This window comes from Erinaceus europaeus, chromosome 23 (assembly GCF_950295315.1).
Source record: "Erinaceus europaeus chromosome 23, mEriEur2.1, whole genome shotgun sequence".
Lineage (NCBI taxonomy): Eukaryota > Metazoa > Chordata > Mammalia > Eulipotyphla > Erinaceidae > Erinaceus > Erinaceus europaeus.
Window position 1 is genome coordinate 14,380,020 of NC_080184.1, and position 20,666 is coordinate 14,400,685.

Sequence of the window (20,666 nt, forward strand, 5' to 3'; positions counted from 1 at the left end):
GTCCCCACCTGTTCAGCTCCCACCTGTCCAGTCTCTACCTGTCCAGCTCCCACCTGTCCAGTCCCCACCTGTCCCGTCCCCACCTGTCCAGTCCCCACCTGTCCAGTCCCCACCTGTCCAGCTCCCGCCTGTCCCATCCCCACCTGTCCAGTCTCCACCTGTCCAGCTCCCACCTGTCCAATCCTCCCCTGCGCTGCTCTTCCCGTGTGACCGCACCTGTGAAGACGCCACCTGTCCGGCCCTAGTCGACGCGGCCCTCACCCGCAGCCCAGCCCCTGGCTCCGCGGTCCCAGGTGCAGTGCGGCCCCATGCGGGGGCTCAACGTGTCCAGGGTGACTGAGTTCACCCTGCTGGGCTTCTCAGCCTTCCCCCAGCTGCAGCCTGCGCTTTTCTCGCTCTTCCTGCTCATGTACCTGTGCACGCTGCTGGGCAACCTGCTGATCACGGCCACCGTGCGGAGCGAGCGCGGCCTGCACACGCCCATGTACCTCTTCCTGTGCGCCCTGTCCGTCTCCGAGGTGCTGTACACGGTCGCCATCACCCCCCGCATGCTGGCCGACCTGCTGGCCGCCCGCCACGCCATCTCCCTGCGGGCCTGCGCCTCCCAGATGTTCTTCTCCTTCACCTTCGGCTTCACGCACTCCTTCCTGCTCACGGCCATGGGCTACGACCGCTACGTGGCCATCTGCCACCCGCTGCGCTACCCTGTGCTCATGGGCGCCCGGGGCTGCGCCCGCCTGGTGGCCTGGTCCTGGGCGGGGGGCTGCGTCATGGGGCTGGTGGTGACAGCCTCCATCTTCCACCTCACCTTCTGTGGCCCCAGCCGGATCCACCATTTCTTCTGCCACGTGCCGCCCCTGGTGAAGCTGGCCTGTGGACGCGACGTGCCCGCGGTGGCGCTGGGGGTGGGCGCGGTGTGCATCACGGCCCTGCTGGGCTGCCTCCTCCTCATCCTCCTCTCCTACGCCTGCATCGTGGCCGCCCTCCTGAAGATCCCCTCCGCCGAGGGGCGACGCAAGGCCTTCTCCACCTGCGCCTCCCACCTGACGGTGGTGGTGGTGCACTACGGCTTCGCCTCGGTCATCTACCTCAAGCCCAGGGGGCCCCGCTCTCTGGAGGGGGACACCCTGACGGGCTTCACCTACACCGTGCTCACGCCCTTCCTCAGCCCCATCATCTTCAGCCTGCGGAACAAGGAGCTCAAGGCGGCCATGAAGAAGGTTTTCGTCAAGAGATTCTCTCTCTGGAGCACCTGAAGTGCTCAGATTTGAGGCGGGTGGCAGCCCTTTGATGGGGTTTGGTGCCTGCACTCTGAGTCCATTGCCCCCTGGAGGCCATTTTTTCCCATTTTCATTGCCCGTGTTGTTGTTATTGTTGTCGCTGGATCAGACAGAGAGAAATCGAGCGAGGGGAAGACAGAGGGGGAGAGAAAGACAGACACCTGCAGATCTGCTTCACCGCCTGTGAAGGGACCTCCCCCACCCCCCCACACACACACTTGCAGGTCTGGGCCTCGAACTAGGATCCTTACACCAGACCTGCATTTCATGCCATGTGTGCTTGACCCACTGCGCTACTGCCCAGCCCCCACACTATTAATTTTATAATTGTTTTCAATTCTTATTATCTTTATTTATTAATTAGAGACAGCCAGAAATTGTGAGGGAAGGGGGAGATAGCGAGGGAGAGAGAGAGAGACAGACACCTGCAAGCATGTGTCACCACTTGCAAAGCTTTCCCCCTCTCAGTGTGGACCAGGGTCTGGAACCCGGGCTCTTGTGCACTGTACTGTGTGCACTCAACCAGGTGCACCACCACTAGGCTTCATTCATTCTTTTTCTTTTCTTTTTCATCAGTGATTTAATAATGACCGACAAGACTGTAGGACAAGAGAGGTTCAATCCCACACAGTTCCCACCACCAGAGTTCCGTGTCCCATCCCCTCCACCGGGGATAGCTTCCCTATTCTTTTTTTTTAATTTATCTTTTATTTAAGAAAGGATTAATTAACAAAACCATAGGGTAGGAGGGGTACAACTCCACACAATTCCCACCACCCAATCTCCATATCCCACCCCCTCCCCGATAGCTTTCCCATTCTCTATCCCTCTGGGAGCATGGACCCAGGGTCGTTGTGGGTTGCAGAAGGTGGAAGGTCTGGCTTCTGTAATTGCTTCCCCGCTGAACATGGGCGTTGACTGGTCGGTCCATACTCCCAGTCTGCCTCTCTCTTTCCCTAGTAGGGTGGGTCTCTGGGGAAGCTGAGCTCCAGGACACATTGGTGGGGTCTTCAGTCCAGGGAAGCCTAGCCAGCATCCTGGTGGCATCTGGAACCTGGTGATTGAAAAGAGAGTTAACATACAAAGCCAAACAAATTGTTGAGCAATCATGGACCCAAAGCTTGGAATAGTGGAGAGGAAGTGTTTAGGGGGGTTCTCACTGCAAACTCTAGTGCACTTCTGCTTTCAGGTATATATTTTGCACTAGTTTATGGATACGTGTGAACATGTGCTCTCTCTCACAGAACCTGGTGTATATCTAGGTTTTGGGACTTTGTTAGAAAGTGAACTACCTGAGATGAAATTAGAGTGTACTATGAAAGGAAAGGTCTCACCCGAGTAATGAAGCTGAAGGGTTGTCATTCCACACGTGAAGTCTCTGGACACAGTCTGAGCTGAAGCATGTTGAGGTGGCAATCGTTGCGTTGATTAGGTTGCGATCAGCAGATGCAATATTATTTGATATGGATTGGGAGAGGCATACGGGAAAGTGGGCCCTATCCTAAGGTTCCAGGACTGGGGGAAATATAGGCTCTATAGTGGAGATGTGAGGTTCCTGCTGTCTTAGGGTTCAAAAAGACAATGGATAGTTAATGTTATCATCACATTATTTGGCAATTGGGTTAACTTTGAAAAATCCTTTTGTGAGGGTTTGCTGTACAGTATCCAGTATCTTGTATATAGCTGTGCCACTGGTTGCCTCTGATCTACTTGGTCTAGGCTTTTGAGAGAGTCCGCATATCAATTACACAGCCTATATATTTAAAAGACTCAGTCTGTTTTAAAAACATCGAGGCATACAATTAATTTTTCCCCTCTCATATTAATTAACTGGTGATTTATATGACTACATTTTGCTAGGAGTGTACATAAACACCATTCCCACCATCAAAAGACTGTGACCCATCCCTCCCACCCACCCCAGCCCCCACCGGCCCAGGAAGCCGCATGTCTCCCCCTCACCACAGGGTTTTTACTTTGGTGCCCTACCTTCCCTATTCTTTATCCCTCTGGAAGTGTGGACCAGAGATCTTTATAAATTTTTATTTATAAATTTTATTAGTGACTTAATCTTGATTTACAAAATTATAAATTAGCAGTGATTTAGTCCCACACCATCCCCACCCCCAGAGTTCTGTGTCCCCATTCCCTCCACTGGAAACTGGGGTGCTTCTCCCAAGCTCACGGACATGGGTTGACTAGGATTTCTAGAACTGTCTCTGTTTATCTATATTCGCCATTTTTTTCTCTCCATGATTTCATTTTCTCTTCTTTTCTAAGTCACACCTGTTACTACTTCCTAATGACCCTTCTTATTCTTTATTTAAATATTTATATATTTATTTCCTTTTTGTTGCTCTTGTTATTTTTATTGTTGTTGTCATCATTGTTGGACAGGACAGAGAGACATGGAGAGAGGAGGGGAAGACAGAGAGGGGGAGAGAAAAACAGACACCTGCAGACCTGCTTCACCGCCTGTGAAGTGACTCAGGTGGGGAGGAGCTGGGGGCTCAAACCGGGATCCTTACGCCGGTCCTTGCGCTTTGCGCCACGTGCACTTAACCCGCTGCGCTACCCCCCGACTCCCCTGACCTTTCTTCTTTACCTTTTTTCTTTCTGGGTCCTGATGGAGTTGGGGCTCAGAGCCCTCTGGGCATCTTCCCCTGACATTTCTCCCCCTCTGGGAGTCTGCACCCAAATTCTTTATGGGGAGCAGAAGGTGGGAGTTGTGGCTTCTGTCATGGCTTCTCCGCTGGACATGGGTGTTGGCAGGTGGACCCACACCCCCAGCCTGTGTCTGTCTGTCCCTAGTGGGGCAGGGCTCTGGGGAGGGGAGGCTCCAGGACACACGGGTGAGGGCGTCTGCCCAGGGGAGGTCAGGATGGCGTCATGGTAGCGTCTGTGACTTGGTGCCTAAAAGCATTAAGATCTAAAGCAGAAAAAATAGTTTAATAACCAGGAATCCAAAAGTTCTCTCCTTTTCTCTATTTGGGGAGTCTTAATGCTCTTGGATTCATGGGACTCACGATACCCCCACTACCCTGACCATTGCCACCACCACCACCTCCTCCACCATCACCCCTGTGTCAACCCTGGTTGTCTCCTTATCTCTCCGAGTGGCATGGAGAGGGGACACTCAGGGCCCTATGCGGGGAACCTGCCTGCACTTGTCATCTTCAGTGGATAAACAATGCCCGTCAGTCCCAAAGCAGAAAAGACACAGACAGTCACCATGGTCTGTGCCTGCCCCACACCCAGCACTGTGCTGTGTGTCTCACGCTGTTCACATTTATTAAACAAGTCACCATCCTTTGTCTCTCACTATCTGTCAGCCACCAAGTTGCAGATGCTGCCATGACACCATCCTGACTTCCCTGGGCAGACGCCCTCACCCGTGTGTCCTGGAGCCTCCCCTCCCCAGACCCCTGCCCCACTAGGGACAGACAGACACAGGCTGGGGGTGTGGATCCACCTGCCAACACCCATGTCCAGCGGAGAAGCCATGACAGAAGCCAGAACTCCCACCTTCTGCTCCCCATAAAGAATTTGGGTCCCGACTCCCAGAAGGATAAAGAACAGGGAAGCTTCCAATGGAGGGGAGGGGACAGGGAATCTGGTGGCGGGAGCTGTGTGGTGAGATTGTGCCTCTGTGCTCTCACAGTCTTGTTCATCATTATTAAATCACTAATAAAAAATGAAAAAACAAAGTCTCTGGTAATTCTTAACATCGGCTATGAGAAAGGAGAGTCACGAGCTTACTGGGACAGGTAGCCGTTCAGATGCTGAGTTTAGATTCAGAATCTTCACAGATGCAATGACCGTCCTCTGAATCCTAAAGATGTTTACCACATGTGACTGTTGGTTCTTCCTCCTGCTAGAATGTACTCCTGGGAAATGTGAAATACTGGGTGTAGTGGAAGACTCGTCTCCGTGTTCATTCTCCCTCCTCTGCGGCTGGTGAACATTCAGCGGAGACACCTGTAGGTTCCTAACAAGAAGCCAAGTGATGTGTGACCCAGTTTATTTCTTTTTCTTTTCTTTTCTTTCCTTCCTTTCTTTCCTTTCCTTTCTTTTTTTTTCTCTTTACCAGAGCCCCGCTCAGCTCTGGCTGATGGTGTTGCAGGGAATTATACCTGGGACTTTGGAACCTCAGGCATGAGAGTCTCTTTGCAGAAGCATCGTGCTGTCCGCCCCCTGTCCTGTCAGCTCTCTTAGAACAATCCGCCTCTTAGAGTCGTCTCTGGGGTATCTTGTGTCACCAGCTCTACAGACAACAGAACCAGCAGACACGCATCGCAGCCTGTGTTCTCCAAGGGGCAGGGGTGACTCTCGCTCCCGCAGTTTGTCAGAGTCTTTCTGCACAACCTCCCCCTCCGTGTTGACACAAGATGTCATTGCCGCTCACATTATAACAGAAATCAGGGGCCAGGAGGTGGCGCACCTAGTTGAGCGCACCTGTTACAATGGGCAAGGACCCAAGTTCGAGCCCCTGGTCCCCACCTGAGAGGAGAAGCTTCATGAGTGGTGAAGCAGGGCTGCAGGTGTCTGTCTCTCTCTGTCTCACCTTTTGCTATTGATTTCTGACTGTCTCTATCCAATAAATAACGATAATCTAAAACATAAAATACAATAAAACAAACTTTCTCTCCCACAACTGTAGGACTAGATTATACATCTCTGATGGTTCAATTTATACACACGCACATGCGCACACACACACAACATGGGCTTTTTTATTTATGGCTTGGATATCTCAATTATATGTGTTGCTGTAAACAAAATCCTAATAAAATAGCAATAATTTAATTTTTTAAAGTTTTTTTTATTTATTCCCTTTTGTTGCCCTTTGTTGTTTTATTGTTGAAGTTTTTATTGTCATCGTTGTTGGATAGGACAGAGAGAAATGGAGAGAGGAGGGGAAGACAGAGAGGGGGAGAGAAAGACAGACACCTGCAGACCTGCTTCACCACCTGGGAAGCGACTCCCCTGCAGGTGGGGAACCGGGGGCTCGAACAGGGATCCTTATGCCGGTCCTTGTGCTTTGTGCCACCTGTGCTTAACCTGCTGCGCTACCGCCCGACTCCCAATAACTTTATTTTTCAATAAAGTGCCAGGGAAGACCATCAAGTAGACTCAGATGCCGAATTATGGAATTTGCAAAGGAAACTGATTTCTTCTACTCTGAGATGGATTGACACACAGCACAACAAATCCACTGCTCCTGGTGGCATTTTTTTTTCCATTTTATTGAATAAAGACAGAGAGAAATTGAGAAAGAAGGGGGAAATAGATAAATAGATAGATAGATAGGGACAAAGAGACACCTCCAGACCCGCTTCACTGCCCATGAAGCCACCCTCTGCAGGGGAGCTCGAACCCAGATCTTTGCACAAGTCCTCAAGCCCCTTCCTCTCTTTCTCTTTGCAATGTGTGTTGTCGAAGCTGCCGCCAGGCCCAGCGCCGCCGCGGCTTCTGTCAGGAGAAGGACAGACTGCAGGCGGCTTAGGACACCGGACGAGGGGTCTAGCGGTAGGGAGGAGCCCAGGGATCAGCCCTGCCCTCATAATCGCTTCCATCCCAGGCACGTCGCCCACGGGGGAAACGGCCAAGGTGGGATCCGTGTGGACGAGGCCCACGACGGACGCTGTGGACCCCAAAGTTCCGGACCAGGTGCAGCAGCCGGCGTCCATGGCCCGTCCTTCCCCTGGGTCCTCACAGCTTGTCCGGGGAGAGCCTGCTGAGGAAGGTCTTCTTCATGGCCGCCTTGAGCTCCTTGTTCCGCAGGCTGAAGATGATGGGGCTGAGGAAGGGCGTGAGCACGGTGTAGGTGAAGCCCATCAGGGTGTCCCCCTCCGGAGAGCGGGGCCCCCTGGGCTTGAGGTAGATGACCGAGGCGAAGCCGTAGTGCACCACCACCACCGTCAGGTGGGAGGCGCAGGTGGAGAAGGCCTTGCGTCGCCCCTCGGCGGAGGGGATCTTCAGGAGGGCGGCCACGATGCAGGCGTAGGAGAGGAGGATGAGGAGGAGGCAGCCCAGCAGGGCCGTGATGCACACCGCGCCCACCCCCAGCGCCACCGCGGGCACGTCGCGTCCACAGGCCAGCTTCACCAGGGGTGGCACGTGGCAGGCGAAGTGGTGGATCCGGCTGGGGCCACAGAAGGTGAGGTGGAAGATGGAGGCCGTCACCACCAGCCCCATGACGCAGCCCCCCGCCCAGGACCAGGCCACCAGGCGGGCGCAGCCCCGGGCGCCCATGAGCACAGGGTAGCGCAGCGGGTGGCAGATGGCCACGTAGCGGTCGTAGCCCATGGCCGTGAGCAGGAAGGAGTGCGTGAAGCCGAAGGTGAAGGAGAAGAACATCTGGGAGGCGCAGGCCCGCAGGGAGATGGCGTGGCGGGCGGCCAGCAGGTCGGCCAGCATGCGGGGGGTGATGGCGACCGTGTACAGCACCTCGGAGACGGACAGGGCGCACAGGAAGAGGTACATGGGCGTGTGCAGGCCGCGCTCGCTCCGCACGGTGGCCGTGATCAGCAGGTTGCCCAGCAGCGTGCACAGGTACATGAGCAGGAAGAGCGAGAAAAGCGCAGGCTGCAGCTGGGGGAAGGCCGAGAAGCCCAGCAGGGTGAACTCAGTCACCCTGGACACGTTGAGCCCCCGCATGGGGCCGCACTGCACCTGGGACCGCGGAGCCGGGGGCTGGGCTGCGGGTGAGGGCCGCGTCGACTAGGGCCGGACAGGTGGCGTCTTCACAGGTGCAGTCACACGGGAAGAGCTGCGCAGGGGAGGATTGGACAGGTGGGAGCTGGACAGGTAGAGACTGGACAGGTGGGGATGGGACAGGCGGGAGCTGGACAGGTGGGGACTGGACAGGTGGGGACTGGACAGGAGGGGACTGGAAAGGTGGGGACTGGACAGGTGGGGACTGGACAGGTGGGGACTGGACAGGCGGGAGCTGGACAGGTGGGGACTGGACAGGTGGGGACTGGACAGGCGGGAGCTGGACAGGTGGGGACTGGACAGGTGGGGACGGGACAGGCGGGAGCTGGACAGGTGGGGACTGGACAGGTAGAGACTGGACAGGTGGGAGCTGAACAGGTGGGGACTGGACAGGTGGGAGCTGAACAGGTGGGGACTGGACAGGTAGAGACTGGTGGGGAGTGGACAGGTAGAGACTGGACAGGTGGGAACTGGACAGGTGGGGACTGGACAGGTGGGGACTGGACAGGTGGGGACTGGACAGGTGGGGACTGGACAGGTAGAGACTGGTGGGGAGTGGACAGGTAGAGACTGGACAGGTGGGAACTGGACAGGTGGGGACTGGACAGGTAGAGACTGAACAGGTGGGGACTGGACAGGTGGAGACTGGACAGGTGGGGACTGGACAGGTGGGGACTGGACAGGTGGGGACTGAACAGGTGGGGACTGGACAGGTAGAGACTGGACAGGTGGGGACTGAACAGGTGGGGACTGGACAGGTGGAGACTGGACAGGTGGGGACTGGACAGGTGGGGACTGGACAGGTGGGGACTGAACAGGTGGGGACTGGACAGGTAGAGACTGGACAGGTGGGGACTGAACAGGTGGGGACTGGACAGGTGGAGACTGGACAGGTGGGGACTGGACAGGTAGAGACTGGACAGGTGGGGACTGGACAGGTGGGAGCTGGACAGGTGGGGACTGGACAGGTAGAGACTGAACAGGTGGGGACTGGACAGGTGGGAGCTGGACAGGTGGGGACTGGACAGGTAGAGACTGGACCGGTGGGGACTGGACAGGTGGGAGCTGGACAGGTAGAGGCTGAACAGGTGGGGACTGGACCGGTGGGGACTGGACAGGTGGAGAGGGAGAGGGAGAGAGGGAGAGGGAGGGAGAGGGAGAGAGGAAAGGAGAAGGAGAGGGAGAGGTCTGAAGGAGGCTGTGCATGGATTCCTAACTCTAGCTCAAGAAACTGTACTCAGATACTGTTCTGATTGCTTCCCGACAGAGTCCACTGCTTTTACACCAAAACCCTCGACCCGGGTTCGAGCCCAGACTGCGCTGCACTAGAGACAGACACCTGCCACCCTGCTCTGCCACTCAGGAAGCTTCTGCCCTGCAAGTAGGGACCACAGGCTTGAACCTGGGTCCTGGTGGGTGATGTGTGCACTCTACTGGGTACGTCATGTGTGTGTGTGCGTGTGCGTGTGTGTGTGAGTGTGTGTGTGAGAGTGCATGTGTGCGTGTGCATGTGTGTGTGCGCGCACCTGTGTGCCTGTGTGCCTGTGTGTGTGCGTGTGTTAATTCTCTGTCAGGATTTATTCATTGAGATCACTCTGATAGTGACAGTTGTGAGGGAGAGAGGAGGCTAGAGCAAAGCTCCTTCCTTCTGCCCTCTTTCCCTCCCTTCCTTCTGTCCTTTCTTTGTCTCTTTTCTTCCTTCCTTCCTTTGTCTTTCTTTCTTTCTTTCTTTCTTTCTTTCTTTTCTTTCTTCCTTTTTTTTCTTTCTTCCTTTGTCTCTCCCCTCTCCCTGTCTTTCTTTTTTTATCCTTACTTAAAATTTTTTTTATTTATAAAAAGGAAACACTGACAAGACCACAGGATAAGAGGGGCACAACTCCACACAGTTCCCACCACCAGACTCCGTATCCCATCCCCTCCCCTGATAGCTTTCCCATTCTCTGTCCCTCTGGGAGTATGGACCCAGGGTCACTGTGGGAGGCAGAAGGTGGAAGGTCTGGCTTCTGTCATTGCTTCCCCGCTGAACATGGGCGTTGACTGGTCGGTCCATACTCTCTCTCTCTCTGTCCTCTGTCTCTCTCTCTCTCTCTCTCTCTCTCTCCCCTTTTTGGCATTCACCCTTCTCTTTCTGGACTATCCCACTTGGATCCTTCAAGCTCTATCTGAGACGAGGTGATCTGTGTATACCTATGTTTGTAGCGACACAATCGGTAAATATCCTTTTGTGTGTGGATGGTCCTTCTGTCTGCCATCAGGGTCATTGCTGGGCTCAGTGCCAGTGGCCATCCCCCGTGTTTTCTCTCTTTTTTATTGGATAGAGACAGAGGGGAATTGAGAACGGAGAGGAGAGGGAGAGAGACAGAGAGACACTGGCAGCCCTGCATCACCACTTCTGAAGTTTCCCCCTGCAGGTGGAGAGCAGGGGCTTGGACCCGGGTACCATGTGCACTCTACCAGGTGTGCCACCACCTGGCTCCAAACAGGCTGGGTGTGGATCCACCTGCCAACACACTTGTCCAGCGGAGAAGCAGTGACAGAAGCCAGAACTCCCCCCTTCTGCTCCCCATAAAGAATTTGGGTCCAGACTCCCAGAGGGATAAAGAACAGGGAATCTTCCACTGGAGGGGACGGGACAGGGAATCTGGTGGTGGGAATTCTGTGGAATTGTGCCTCTGTTATCCAATGGACTTGTTGATCATAATTAAGTCAATAAATTATTTTTAAAAAGATCAAAAGGAGAAAAATTTCATAAAGAAAACAAAATAGGGGGCCAGGCAGTGCCACCTGACTAAGTGCACATAGTACTAAGCGTAAGGATCTGGGTTTGAGGCACTGGTTCCCACCTGCAGGGGGGTCTCTCCAAAAGCATTGAAGCAGGTCTGCAGGTGTCTCTCTGTCTCTCCCTCTCCATCTCCCCCCCCTCAATTTCTCTCTGTTCTATTCAATTTTAAAAGGGGGGGGAGTAGAAGAGAAGGACAGAAAAGGGTCAACGTGCAGATAGATGGAGGCAGAGGTGGAGAGAGCAGGGGAAGGGCCCTCATTGATCCTTAGAAGCCAGAAGAGGCAGGAAGCACACTCCTAGCTTCATCTCCAGCTCCCCGGTTATGAGAAAGCGTCGCCCTCTCTATCCTGCGGTTCTCACTTCTGGTCCGGACGTGTGTGAGCGGAGCTATTTCGACAGTTGGTTTCAGGTCATTTAGTTTGTGGAGATTCGTCCTGGCAGCCACACACATACAGACACACGCACACACACGCACACACGTGCACAGACCATGCACTAACCGTTCACACCCGGAAACATACTCAGCGAGACCTTTCTGCCAAGACGTCAGCTGCCCCGAGCCAGCACGTGAACCACTTCTCACCTGAATGGCACCAAAATCAGGAAGCTCCTTCCTCCAGGTGCGGGGAAGAGTCGTCATGCAAGGAAGGGGACTGGATTCGGTGCCTGAGTCCACGCTGGTCGACGCCCGCAGGGTGACCAGAGTCCCCGCGCTGCAGCCCCCTGACCTCACTCATGCCATCTCCCTGCCCGTCCTTTCCCACACGGAGTCCCTCTGTCCTGATCCTCCCTTTCCCACTCCTTCTTCCTTTTCGGCACAGACGGTTCTTGCAGACGAGTCCTGGAAACGGAGAGCCGTCTGCTTTCTCTGCTCAGGGACAGTCCTCTGGGAGGCCCTGCCTGCAGCCCAGCCCAGGCCGAGCTCCTGCAGCATGAGGGGAGGGAGGGCAGTGGCGTGTGTGCAGGGAGCGGGTTGGATCTCTGCTGGCATCCTCCCTGGGGGCAGATCCCAGCAGGCTTGACTCCAGTGCCCTGGGGATGCATGAGGCATGGTTCTCCAAGTCCACAGAGGGAGGGTGGATGTGCTCATGGAACATAGCTTCTCCACCTCACTCTCTCCTCCCTCCTTCACTGCTGTCTCTCCACCCTTCTTTTATGCGTTTGCCCATCCACCACTTCATTCTCTCACCCATTCATGAATCCATCCACCCCACCCATTCATCTTTGTTTTGTTTTTTCTGTCCATCTACCCATCCACCCACCCATCCATCTAACCACCTATCCAACTATCTATCAATCTATCCATCCATCCATCCACTCATCCATCATCTACTCATCAATCCATCATTCTACCAACCTAGTCTTTTGACCCATCCATCCCCTCATCCATCTTTATCCATCTACCCACTAACCTACCCATCTGCCCCTTCATCCATTCTCCCATCCACCCACCCACCCACCCATCCATCCATCCATCCATCTCTCCATCTATTAATCCACCCATCAATCAACCATCTATTTGTTTATCCATCCATCCAACAACATCTACCGTCCATACATCTATGCATCCATGCATCCATCCATCCATCATCTACTCATCCATTCACAATTCCATCAGCCTAATCCATCAGCTATTCATTCAAGCCATCTGCCCATCCAAACATCTTCTGTCCAACTACCCATCCACCCATCCATCCGTCATCCCATCACCCATCCATCTATCCACCCATACACCATTCAACCATCCACTCTATTAGGGATCCATATACACACATCCATTTATCATTCATTCATTCATTCATTCATTCATTCATCTGTCTAGCCACTTATTTATCCACCTATCTATCTGTCTAGCTAGCTAGCTAGCTACAATGGCCATCTTGAGTTTAAACATCTTAAGGGCAGACACAAACATAAATACCTTCAGGGTATAGATAAACACCTCAAGGGCATGGATAATTGAATGATCTCTCTCCTGGTATGTAGACCGCTCTATATCAGATGTGTTATTTCCAATTCTAGTGATACTATCAGATTCTATGTTAACTATGCAAATCCTGACCTGACCCCAAAGATGGAGGCATAATTCAGGGATATCATATATATATTTTGTTCTCACCACCAGAGTTCTGTGTCCCCATTCCCTCCACTGGAAACTGCAGTGGTTCTCCCAAGCTCACAGACATGGGTTGACTATTATTTCTATAAATATATATATATATATATACATATATTTGTCCATTTTTTCCATGGTCCCATTTCTCTTCCTTACTTTCTTCTTCTATTGTTTGCCCTTCTTCCGTAGCCAGTCCACAGCGTCAGGTTGAGCCTGATGTCAAGTTTCGAGACCTCCTTTGAATCTGGAGAGGTGGCAGTCGTTGACTATGTGGGTCATAGTCTGTCTGTAGCCGCAGGAGCAGTTCGGGTCGTCTCTGGATCCCCGGCGATGGAACATAGCGGCGCACCGGCCATGGCCTGTTCAATAGCGATTGAGGAGGGCCCAATCATAACGTGCTAGGTCAAAGCCGGGTTGACGCTCACAGGGGTCTGCGATGAGGTGTTTGTTCTTTACCTCAGCTGACTGCCAACTCTGTTTCCAAGAGTCTGGAACAGAGAAGTTCAGTGTAGGTGTAGGGGACCAGATTGGGTGACGAGACGTCAAGCGTTGGACAGGGTGGGCAAAGATATCTGCGTTTATTGGCAGGTCCAGTCGAGCGTAGACGTGGGAAATGAACTTAGATGATGCCACATCCCAATGAATATCTGGCGGGGCGATGTTGCTAAGAACTGGCAGCCATGGAACCGGGGTGGAACGGATGGTTCCAGAAATGATCCTCATGGAGGAATATAATTTGGAATCGACCAAGTGGACATGGGGGCTACGGAACCATACTGGGGCACAGTATTCTGCAGTGGAATAGCATAATGCCAGAGAGGATGATCGTAGTGTGGAAGCGCTCGTGCCCCATGAGGAGCTGGCCAGTCTTGCAATGATGTGATTCCTCGCGCCCACCTTTGCTGCAGTTTTTATGAGATGTTTGTGAAATGACAGAGTGCAATCGAGAGTAACGCCAAGATAGACTGGCTGGGCTTCATGCCGGATTCCCGTATCGCCAAGCTGCACATGAAGCTCACGCGAGGCCGAGGCATGGTGTAGATGGAAAACAGATGATACCGTTTTTGCAGTGCTAGGGATTAGTCGCCATTTTTTACAGTAATCAGATATCAGAGACATGTCTTTCGTGAATGTTTCCTCTAGGATGTCGAACTTGGATGCCTGAGTTGCACAGCAGATGTCATCGGCGTAGATGAACTTCCTTGAAGAAGTTTCTGGAAGGTCATTGATGTAAATATTAAATAGCATAGGAGCCAGAACAGAGCCCTGGGGGAGGCCACTTGAGACAAGTCTCCATCTGCTAGACTTGTCACCCAGATGCACCCGGAATCTTCTGTTTTGGAGAAGAAACGATATAGTTTGGGATGCATTGGATCGACCTTCCCGTGGTGCATCTCGTGAGTACCCATTCATTGGGGAAACTGACGATCCTTCCTAGCCGACTGAATCCACATGGATCCCAGTCACTTTCAAAGCCAGCAACAAGCAGCTCCTGACAGCTTTCAAGCTGTTGGTCCTGCTCTTCGAGTCCTCCAACTTAATGTTGAGGGGCTGTCCATTGCCAAACGCGTTCTTATTGGTCAATTGGCGATACAGCATCAGGCAGATGTTATCTGCCTACAAGAAACACATATAGCAGTCGATGAAGCTGCTCGATTCTTCCTTACTGAGTCACACCTACACCTGTTACTACTTCCAAGTGTCGTTCCTTTTGTCCTCTTCCCTCTCTGAATCCTGATGGAGTTGGAGTTCACAGCCCTCTGGGCATCTTCCCCTGACATTTCTTCCCCTCTGGGAGTCTGGACCCAAATTCTTTTTGGGGATCAGAAAGTGGGGGTTCTGGCTTCTGTCATTGCTTCTCCGCTGAGTTATATATTTAAGAGGCGAAGGTGAACCACTCAGTCGTGGTGTAAGATGGTGTGGGGGATTGAACTTGCAGCCTCCAGGGATCAGGAATCCATGATGGTGTTCTAGCCATCTGAGCTGCCTCCCCAGCCTCTATCCACCTCTTCTCTCCCTCTTCCCCCTCTCTCGCTAAACAAGAATGACTGAAATGTCCATTCTAGGGATTTCCCTCAGCATCTTCAAACAAAATTGAAAACCCTTCCTAAACATTTCAATCTTCCACTTTTTGACCTCCAACAACTTTTTACCCTGTTTCCTAGTTTCATTTCCATTTCTCTTTGTTTGGGGCTTTGATCTCTTTGTTTTTCTTCTGTCTTGATTTTTTTAAATATTTATTCCCTTTTGTTGCCCTTGTTGTTTTTATTGTAGTTATTATTATTGTTGTTACTGATGTCATCACTGTTGGATATAACAGAGAGAAATGGAGAGAGGAGGGGAAGAGAGAGAGGGGGAGAGAAAGACAGACATCTGAAGACCTGCTTCACAGCCTGTGAAGCGACAGCCCTTCAGGTGGGGAGCCGGGGGCTCGAACCTTACCCTGGTCCTTGCATTACTGCCTGACTCCCCTTCTGTCTTGACTCAACATTCATAATAAAATTTCAGGGTGTGGAAGTAGCTTGAGACCTCTACATGTGTATGTGACGTCAACTTTTTTCTAAGTGTCTTCAGTTCTAAAATTTGACCTTAATCTTGCTTCCATTTCCTGTAACAAGTCATTTCTTCAAATGTTTGGCTTCTCATTATGTGTTGAAAGACTTGGGGAACTAGAGAAACAGCCCATCTGGTAGGCGAACTGGTGATTTGCCAATTTTTTCTGTTTGAGAAGATCACTTGTCCCCACCTGCAGGGGGGGTTGCTCCGTGAGTAGTGAAGCAGGTCTGCAGCTGTCTCTCTGTCTCTCTCCTTCTCTATCTCCTCTTCCTTTCTCAGTTTCTCTCCATCCTATCCAACAAGATGGAAAAAGCAGCTGCCAGGAGCAATGGATTCACAGGACTGGCACCGAGCCCCAGTGATAACCCTGGAGGCAACAGAAGGAGGAGGAGGAGGAGGAGATTACTTGTCAGATGTTAATGGCCAACTGCACGGAAATCTGAACTTACCACATTATTAGTTGGAATGTAAGATGGTGCAACCACTTTGAAAAATAGCCTGGAGATTTATTTAAAGAGATACCAGAGAATAGCCACGTAGACCAGCAGTGTCACTTCTTGGTGGACAGATGTGCACAGAAATAAAACCATAGATCCAAGAATAAACCTATAGATCCAAGAATAAACCCAGTGCCCAAATCGTTGTGGCAGCTCTGCCCAAGAGATTGTAAAGAAGACATACAGAAGTAAATGTTCAAGTGATGAATAGTAAAGAGATGATAGATAGGTGGGTGGCAGATATATAAATGATATATAGACAGATATAGGTAGGTAGGTAGATAGATGATAGATAATAAATGATAGATAGGCATAGATAGACAATAGATAGATAGAAAATAAATAGATGACAGAGAGATGATGGATGGCTGACAGATGGAATATCGTCTACATAGTGAAATATTATTTTACCCTGGAGAGGAATGAAGTCCTCACACATTCTTCATGGGATAACACTGGACACACTGTGAGAGAATTTGGCTTTCAAAACACCACATGGAGGGAGAATGTCTCAAACAGGCAAAACAGAGAGACATGGTTTCCTAGAGCTGGCGGTTAAGGGGAAATTATGAAATGACGGCTCATCGTGGCAAGAACAAACCATTTTAAATTGTCTTTGATGATGCTAGTCAAGCCCTATGAACACCTGATGGACGGATGGGAGTGTGTTCTTTAAATAGATGTGTGGCCTGGTGGGCACTTCTACTTCCAGAAAAGAATACTTAGAATAATCTTAAAAGAATACTAATATCCTTGGCCTAGGAGGTGGCACAGTGGATAAAGCATTGAACTCTCCAGCGTAAGGTCCCAAGTTCAATCCCCGGCAGCACATGGGCCAGCGTGATGTCTAATTCTTTCTCTCTCTCTCTCTCTCTCTCTCTCTCTCTCTCTCTCTCCTCCTATATTTCCTATGAATACATAAATAAATAAAATCTTAAAGTAACATTAACATCAAACACAGAGACCAGAGGAGGAATAAGACATAAGAGTTAGCATTTATTAAGTGTTCCGCTGTGACTGGGTGCCGTCAACTAAAGGCCAGTCTTTCCACTAGTCTTACAAGGCAGCTAATATTAGCATTATTCAAGGGCTAGAAGATAGCTCACTCAGCAGAGAGCACACAGTGTGTCATGTCCTAGGGCACGGGCATGAGCTCCTGGCTCTCCACAGAGCCACCCATGGCCCCAGGGCAAGCACTGGAAATGGTGGATGGTCACTGTGGTCTCTCTCCTTCCTCCTTCTGTCTCTCTTTCTCTGTCTCTAGCTGAATGCATTCAAACAGACATCATTGAGAGATGAGGGTATCTTTCACCACATTCTTTAAAAAAAATTTATCTTTTATTTGCTTGTTGAATAGAGACATCCAGAAACCGAGAGGGAAGGGGGAGAGAGAGAGGGAAAAAGACAGACAGACTCTTGCAGCCCGACTTCACCACTCACAAAGCTTTCCCTCGGCAGGTGGGGAGCTAGGCACTTGAACCTGGGACCTTGAGGTTTGTAATATGTGCGCTCAACCAGGTGCACCACACACCCACCCCCCCATCAGCCTCATGTTGCCATCTTCCAAAGTCCTTCCATCCTGGTCGCTCAGGTGTGGGAGGGATACAGCCTGCTGAGGAAGGCTTTCTTCATGGCCGCCTTGAGCTCCTTATTCCGGAGGCTGAAGATGATAGGACTGAGGAACGGTGTGAGCACAGTGTAGGTGACACTCATGAGGGCGCTGCTTTTCTGAGAGTCTGTGTCCTTAGGTTTCAGGTAGATGACCGAGGCGAAGCCGTAGTGCACCACCACCACCATGAGGTGGGAGGCGCAGGTGGAGAAGGCCTTGTGTCTCCCCTCAGCGGAGGGGATCTTCAAGATGGCAGCAATGATGAAGGCATAGGAGAGGAGGATGAGGACGAAGCAGCCCAGCAGGGCAGTGATGCACACCGTGCCCACCCCCAGCGCCATCACGGGCACATTGTGCCCACAGGCCAGCTTCAGGAGAGGTGGCACATGACACAAGAAATGTTGGATCTGGTTAGGGCCACAGAAAGTGAGGTTGAAGATGGTGGCCGTCACCACCAGCCCTATGATAATGCCACCCACCCAGGACCAGGCCACCAGGCGGACACATCCCCGGGCGCCCATGAGCACAGGGTAGCGCAGTGGGTGGCAGATGGCCACGTAGCGGTCGTAGCCCATGACCGTGAGCAGGAAGGAGTGCGTGAAGCCAAAGGTGAAGGAGAAGAACATCTGGGTGGCGCAGGCTTGAAATGAGATGCGACGTTGAGCGGACAACAGGTCGACCAGCATTCGGGGGATGAAGGCGACCGTGTACAGCACCTCAGAGATGGACAGGGCGCACAGGAAGAGGTACATGGGAGTGTGCAGGCCACGCTCGCTCCACACGGTGGCCATGATCAGCAGGTTGCCCAGCAGGGTGAACAGGTACATGAGCAGGAAGAGCAGGAAGAAGATGGGCAGGAGGTGAGGCGGGAAGGCGGAGAAGCCGATGAGGATGAACTCGGACACGGGGGTGTGGTTCAGTCCCAGCATGGCACCCGTGGCTGTGAGGTCACAGAGAAGGATGCAGAGGATGGGTAGGGACCCCGTCACCAAATTCTTTATTATTTTTTAACTTTTTATTTATGAAAAGGAAACACTGACAAAACCACAGGATAAGAGGGGTACAGCTCCAACACAGTTCCCACCACCACCAGAACTCCGTATCCCATCCCCTCCCCTGATAGCTTTCCTCTTCTCTATCCCTCTGGGAGCATGGACCCAGGGTCACTATGGGATGCAGAAGGTGGAAGGTCTGGCTTCTGTCATTGCTTTCCCACTGAACATGGGTGTTGACAGGTGGATTCATACTCCCAGTCTGCCTCTCTCTTTCCCTAGTGGGGCAGGGCTCTGGGGAACCAAGGCTCCAGGACACATTGGTGGGGTCGTCTGTCCAGGCAAGTACGGTTGGCATCCTGCTAGCATCTGAAACCTGGTGGCTGAAAAAAGAGTTAACATATAAAGCCAAACAAGTTGTTGACCAGTCAATCATGAACCTAAAGGCTGGAAGAGTTCATATGAAGAGTTGGGGGGGGGTCTCCGTGATTGAATATTGATTTACAGAGTGATGAGACCACAGGGGTCTAATTCCACACCATTTCCACCACCAGAGCTCTGTGTCCCCATCCCCTCCCATGGAAACTGTAGTGCTTCTCCCAAGGTCACGGATAGGGGTTGACTAGTATTTCTTTCTTCTTATCTATCTATCTGTCTATCTATTATCTATCTAGCATCTATATATCTATCACCAATCACCCATCTATCATCATCATCATCCATCAACTATCTCTCATCTATATATCATTTACCTCTCTGTTATCTATCATCGTCTATCTATTATCCATCTATCAATATATCACCAATCACTCTCTATTACCTATCTATCATCTATCAATCAATTTATCATCTCTCTATACTTTTGCCCACTTTTCTACAGTGCTGCCTTTTCTTCCTTCCTAAGTTACACACTCACACCTGTGACTACTCCCAAGTGTCTTTCCTTTTTTCCCCTTCTCTCTCCGGGTCCTGATGGAGTTGGGGCTCAGAGCCCTCTGGGCATCTTCCCCTGACATTTCTCCCCTCTGGGAGTCTGGACCCAAATTCTTTATGGGGAGCAGAAGGTGGGAGTTGTGGCTTCTGTCATTGCTTCTCCGCTGGACATGGGTGTTGGCAGGTGGATCCACACCCCCAGCCTGTGTCTGTCTGTCCCTAGTGGGGCAGGGCTCTGGGGAGGGGAGGCTCCAGGACACACGGGTGAGGGTGTCTGCCCAGGGAGGTCAGGGTGGTGTCATGGTGGGGTCTGTCTCCATATCCCAAAGTCCTTCCAGCCTGGCTACACAGGATTGGGAGGGGCAGAGGCAGCCAAGGAAAGACTTCCTTATGGCCACTGGCCAGCCATGAGTTCTGTATCCTGCTAAATTATCCTTCAAGTTAGAGGGAGAAATAAAGACCATAGCAAATATTCAGAAACTGAAAGAATTTGTCACTGCCAACCCTCCCTTGCAAGAATTTCTGAGAGGACCCAACATGAGAAGCAGAAGCAAAGGAATCCCAGCTTTTAATGAGATGATTGGTATTAGAACAGAACCAGGACACAACTGGGAAAACCAGACACAAGAAGGGGGAGAGAGGAGCTGGGCTAAGCACACGTGGCGCAAATCGCAACAAGGGTGTCAGGATCCCAGTTTGAGCCCCCGCTCCCTACCTGCGGGGGAGGGGGGATCACTTCACAGGCGGTGAAGCAGGTCTGCAGGTGTCTGTCTTTCTCTCCCCCTCTCTGTCTTCCCCTCCTCTCTCTATTTCTCTCTGTCCTACCCAACAACAACAACAGCAATAACAACAATAACAACAAGGGCAAAAAAAATGGGAAAAATGGCCTCCAGGAGCAGTAGATTCATAGTGCTGGCACCGAGCCCCAGAAATAACCCTGGAGGCACAAAAAAGGGGGGAACCCCCATAGGACCTTGCCCTCAACTTGGATCAACAATGGTAGAGAATGTTCCATCCCCCAAAGGGAGGCTGGACAACATACTCTATGCTACACCTGAGGAAGACGGGTCCTGATATGGGGGCAGCTTGGAACATTCCTACTCATGACCACAGACTGTGAGCTCAGATCTACAGGCATGCAGAGGTCACACAGGCTCCTAAGCTGAATATGGGCCCCAGATCAC

General features: G+C 51.8%; 3 protein-coding genes across 3 annotated transcripts; 1 reads left to right on the forward strand and 2 right to left on the reverse strand.

The window, feature by feature from the left end:
- The first annotated feature begins 308 nt into the window (after positions 1 to 308).
- Positions 309 to 1,256, forward strand: LOC132535647 (olfactory receptor 10H1-like). The gene has a single exon (XM_060182389.1). The coding sequence runs from the start codon at positions 309 to 311 to the stop codon at positions 1,254 to 1,256; it is 948 nt and encodes a 315-aa protein (XP_060038372.1).
- Positions 1,257 to 6,992: 5,736 nt separating this feature from the next.
- On the reverse strand, positions 6,993 to 7,940 carry LOC132535648 (olfactory receptor 10H1-like). The gene has a single exon (XM_060182390.1). It carries the CDS (start codon positions 7,938 to 7,940, stop codon positions 6,993 to 6,995), a length of 948 nt encoding a protein of 315 aa, XP_060038373.1.
- Positions 7,941 to 17,535: 9,595 nt separating this feature from the next.
- On the reverse strand, positions 17,536 to 18,486 carry LOC103122564 (olfactory receptor 10H2-like). Its single transcript, XM_007533178.2, has one exon. It carries the CDS (start codon positions 18,484 to 18,486, stop codon positions 17,536 to 17,538), a length of 951 nt encoding a protein of 316 aa, XP_007533240.2.
- Between the last annotated feature and the right edge of the window lie 2,180 nt (positions 18,487 to 20,666).

What these genes read in the sequence shown, in the direction of transcription:
- LOC132535647 (XM_060182389.1), top strand. Translation starts at nt 309, where the DNA reads ATGCGGGGGCTCAACGTGTCCAGGGTGACTGAGTTCACCCTGCTGGGC.
- LOC132535648 (XM_060182390.1), bottom strand. Translation starts at nt 7,940, where the DNA reads ATGCGGGGGCTCAACGTGTCCAGGGTGACTGAGTTCACCCTGCTGGGC.
- LOC103122564 (XM_007533178.2), bottom strand. Translation starts at nt 18,486, where the DNA reads ATGCTGGGACTGAACCACACCCCCGTGTCCGAGTTCATCCTCATCGGC.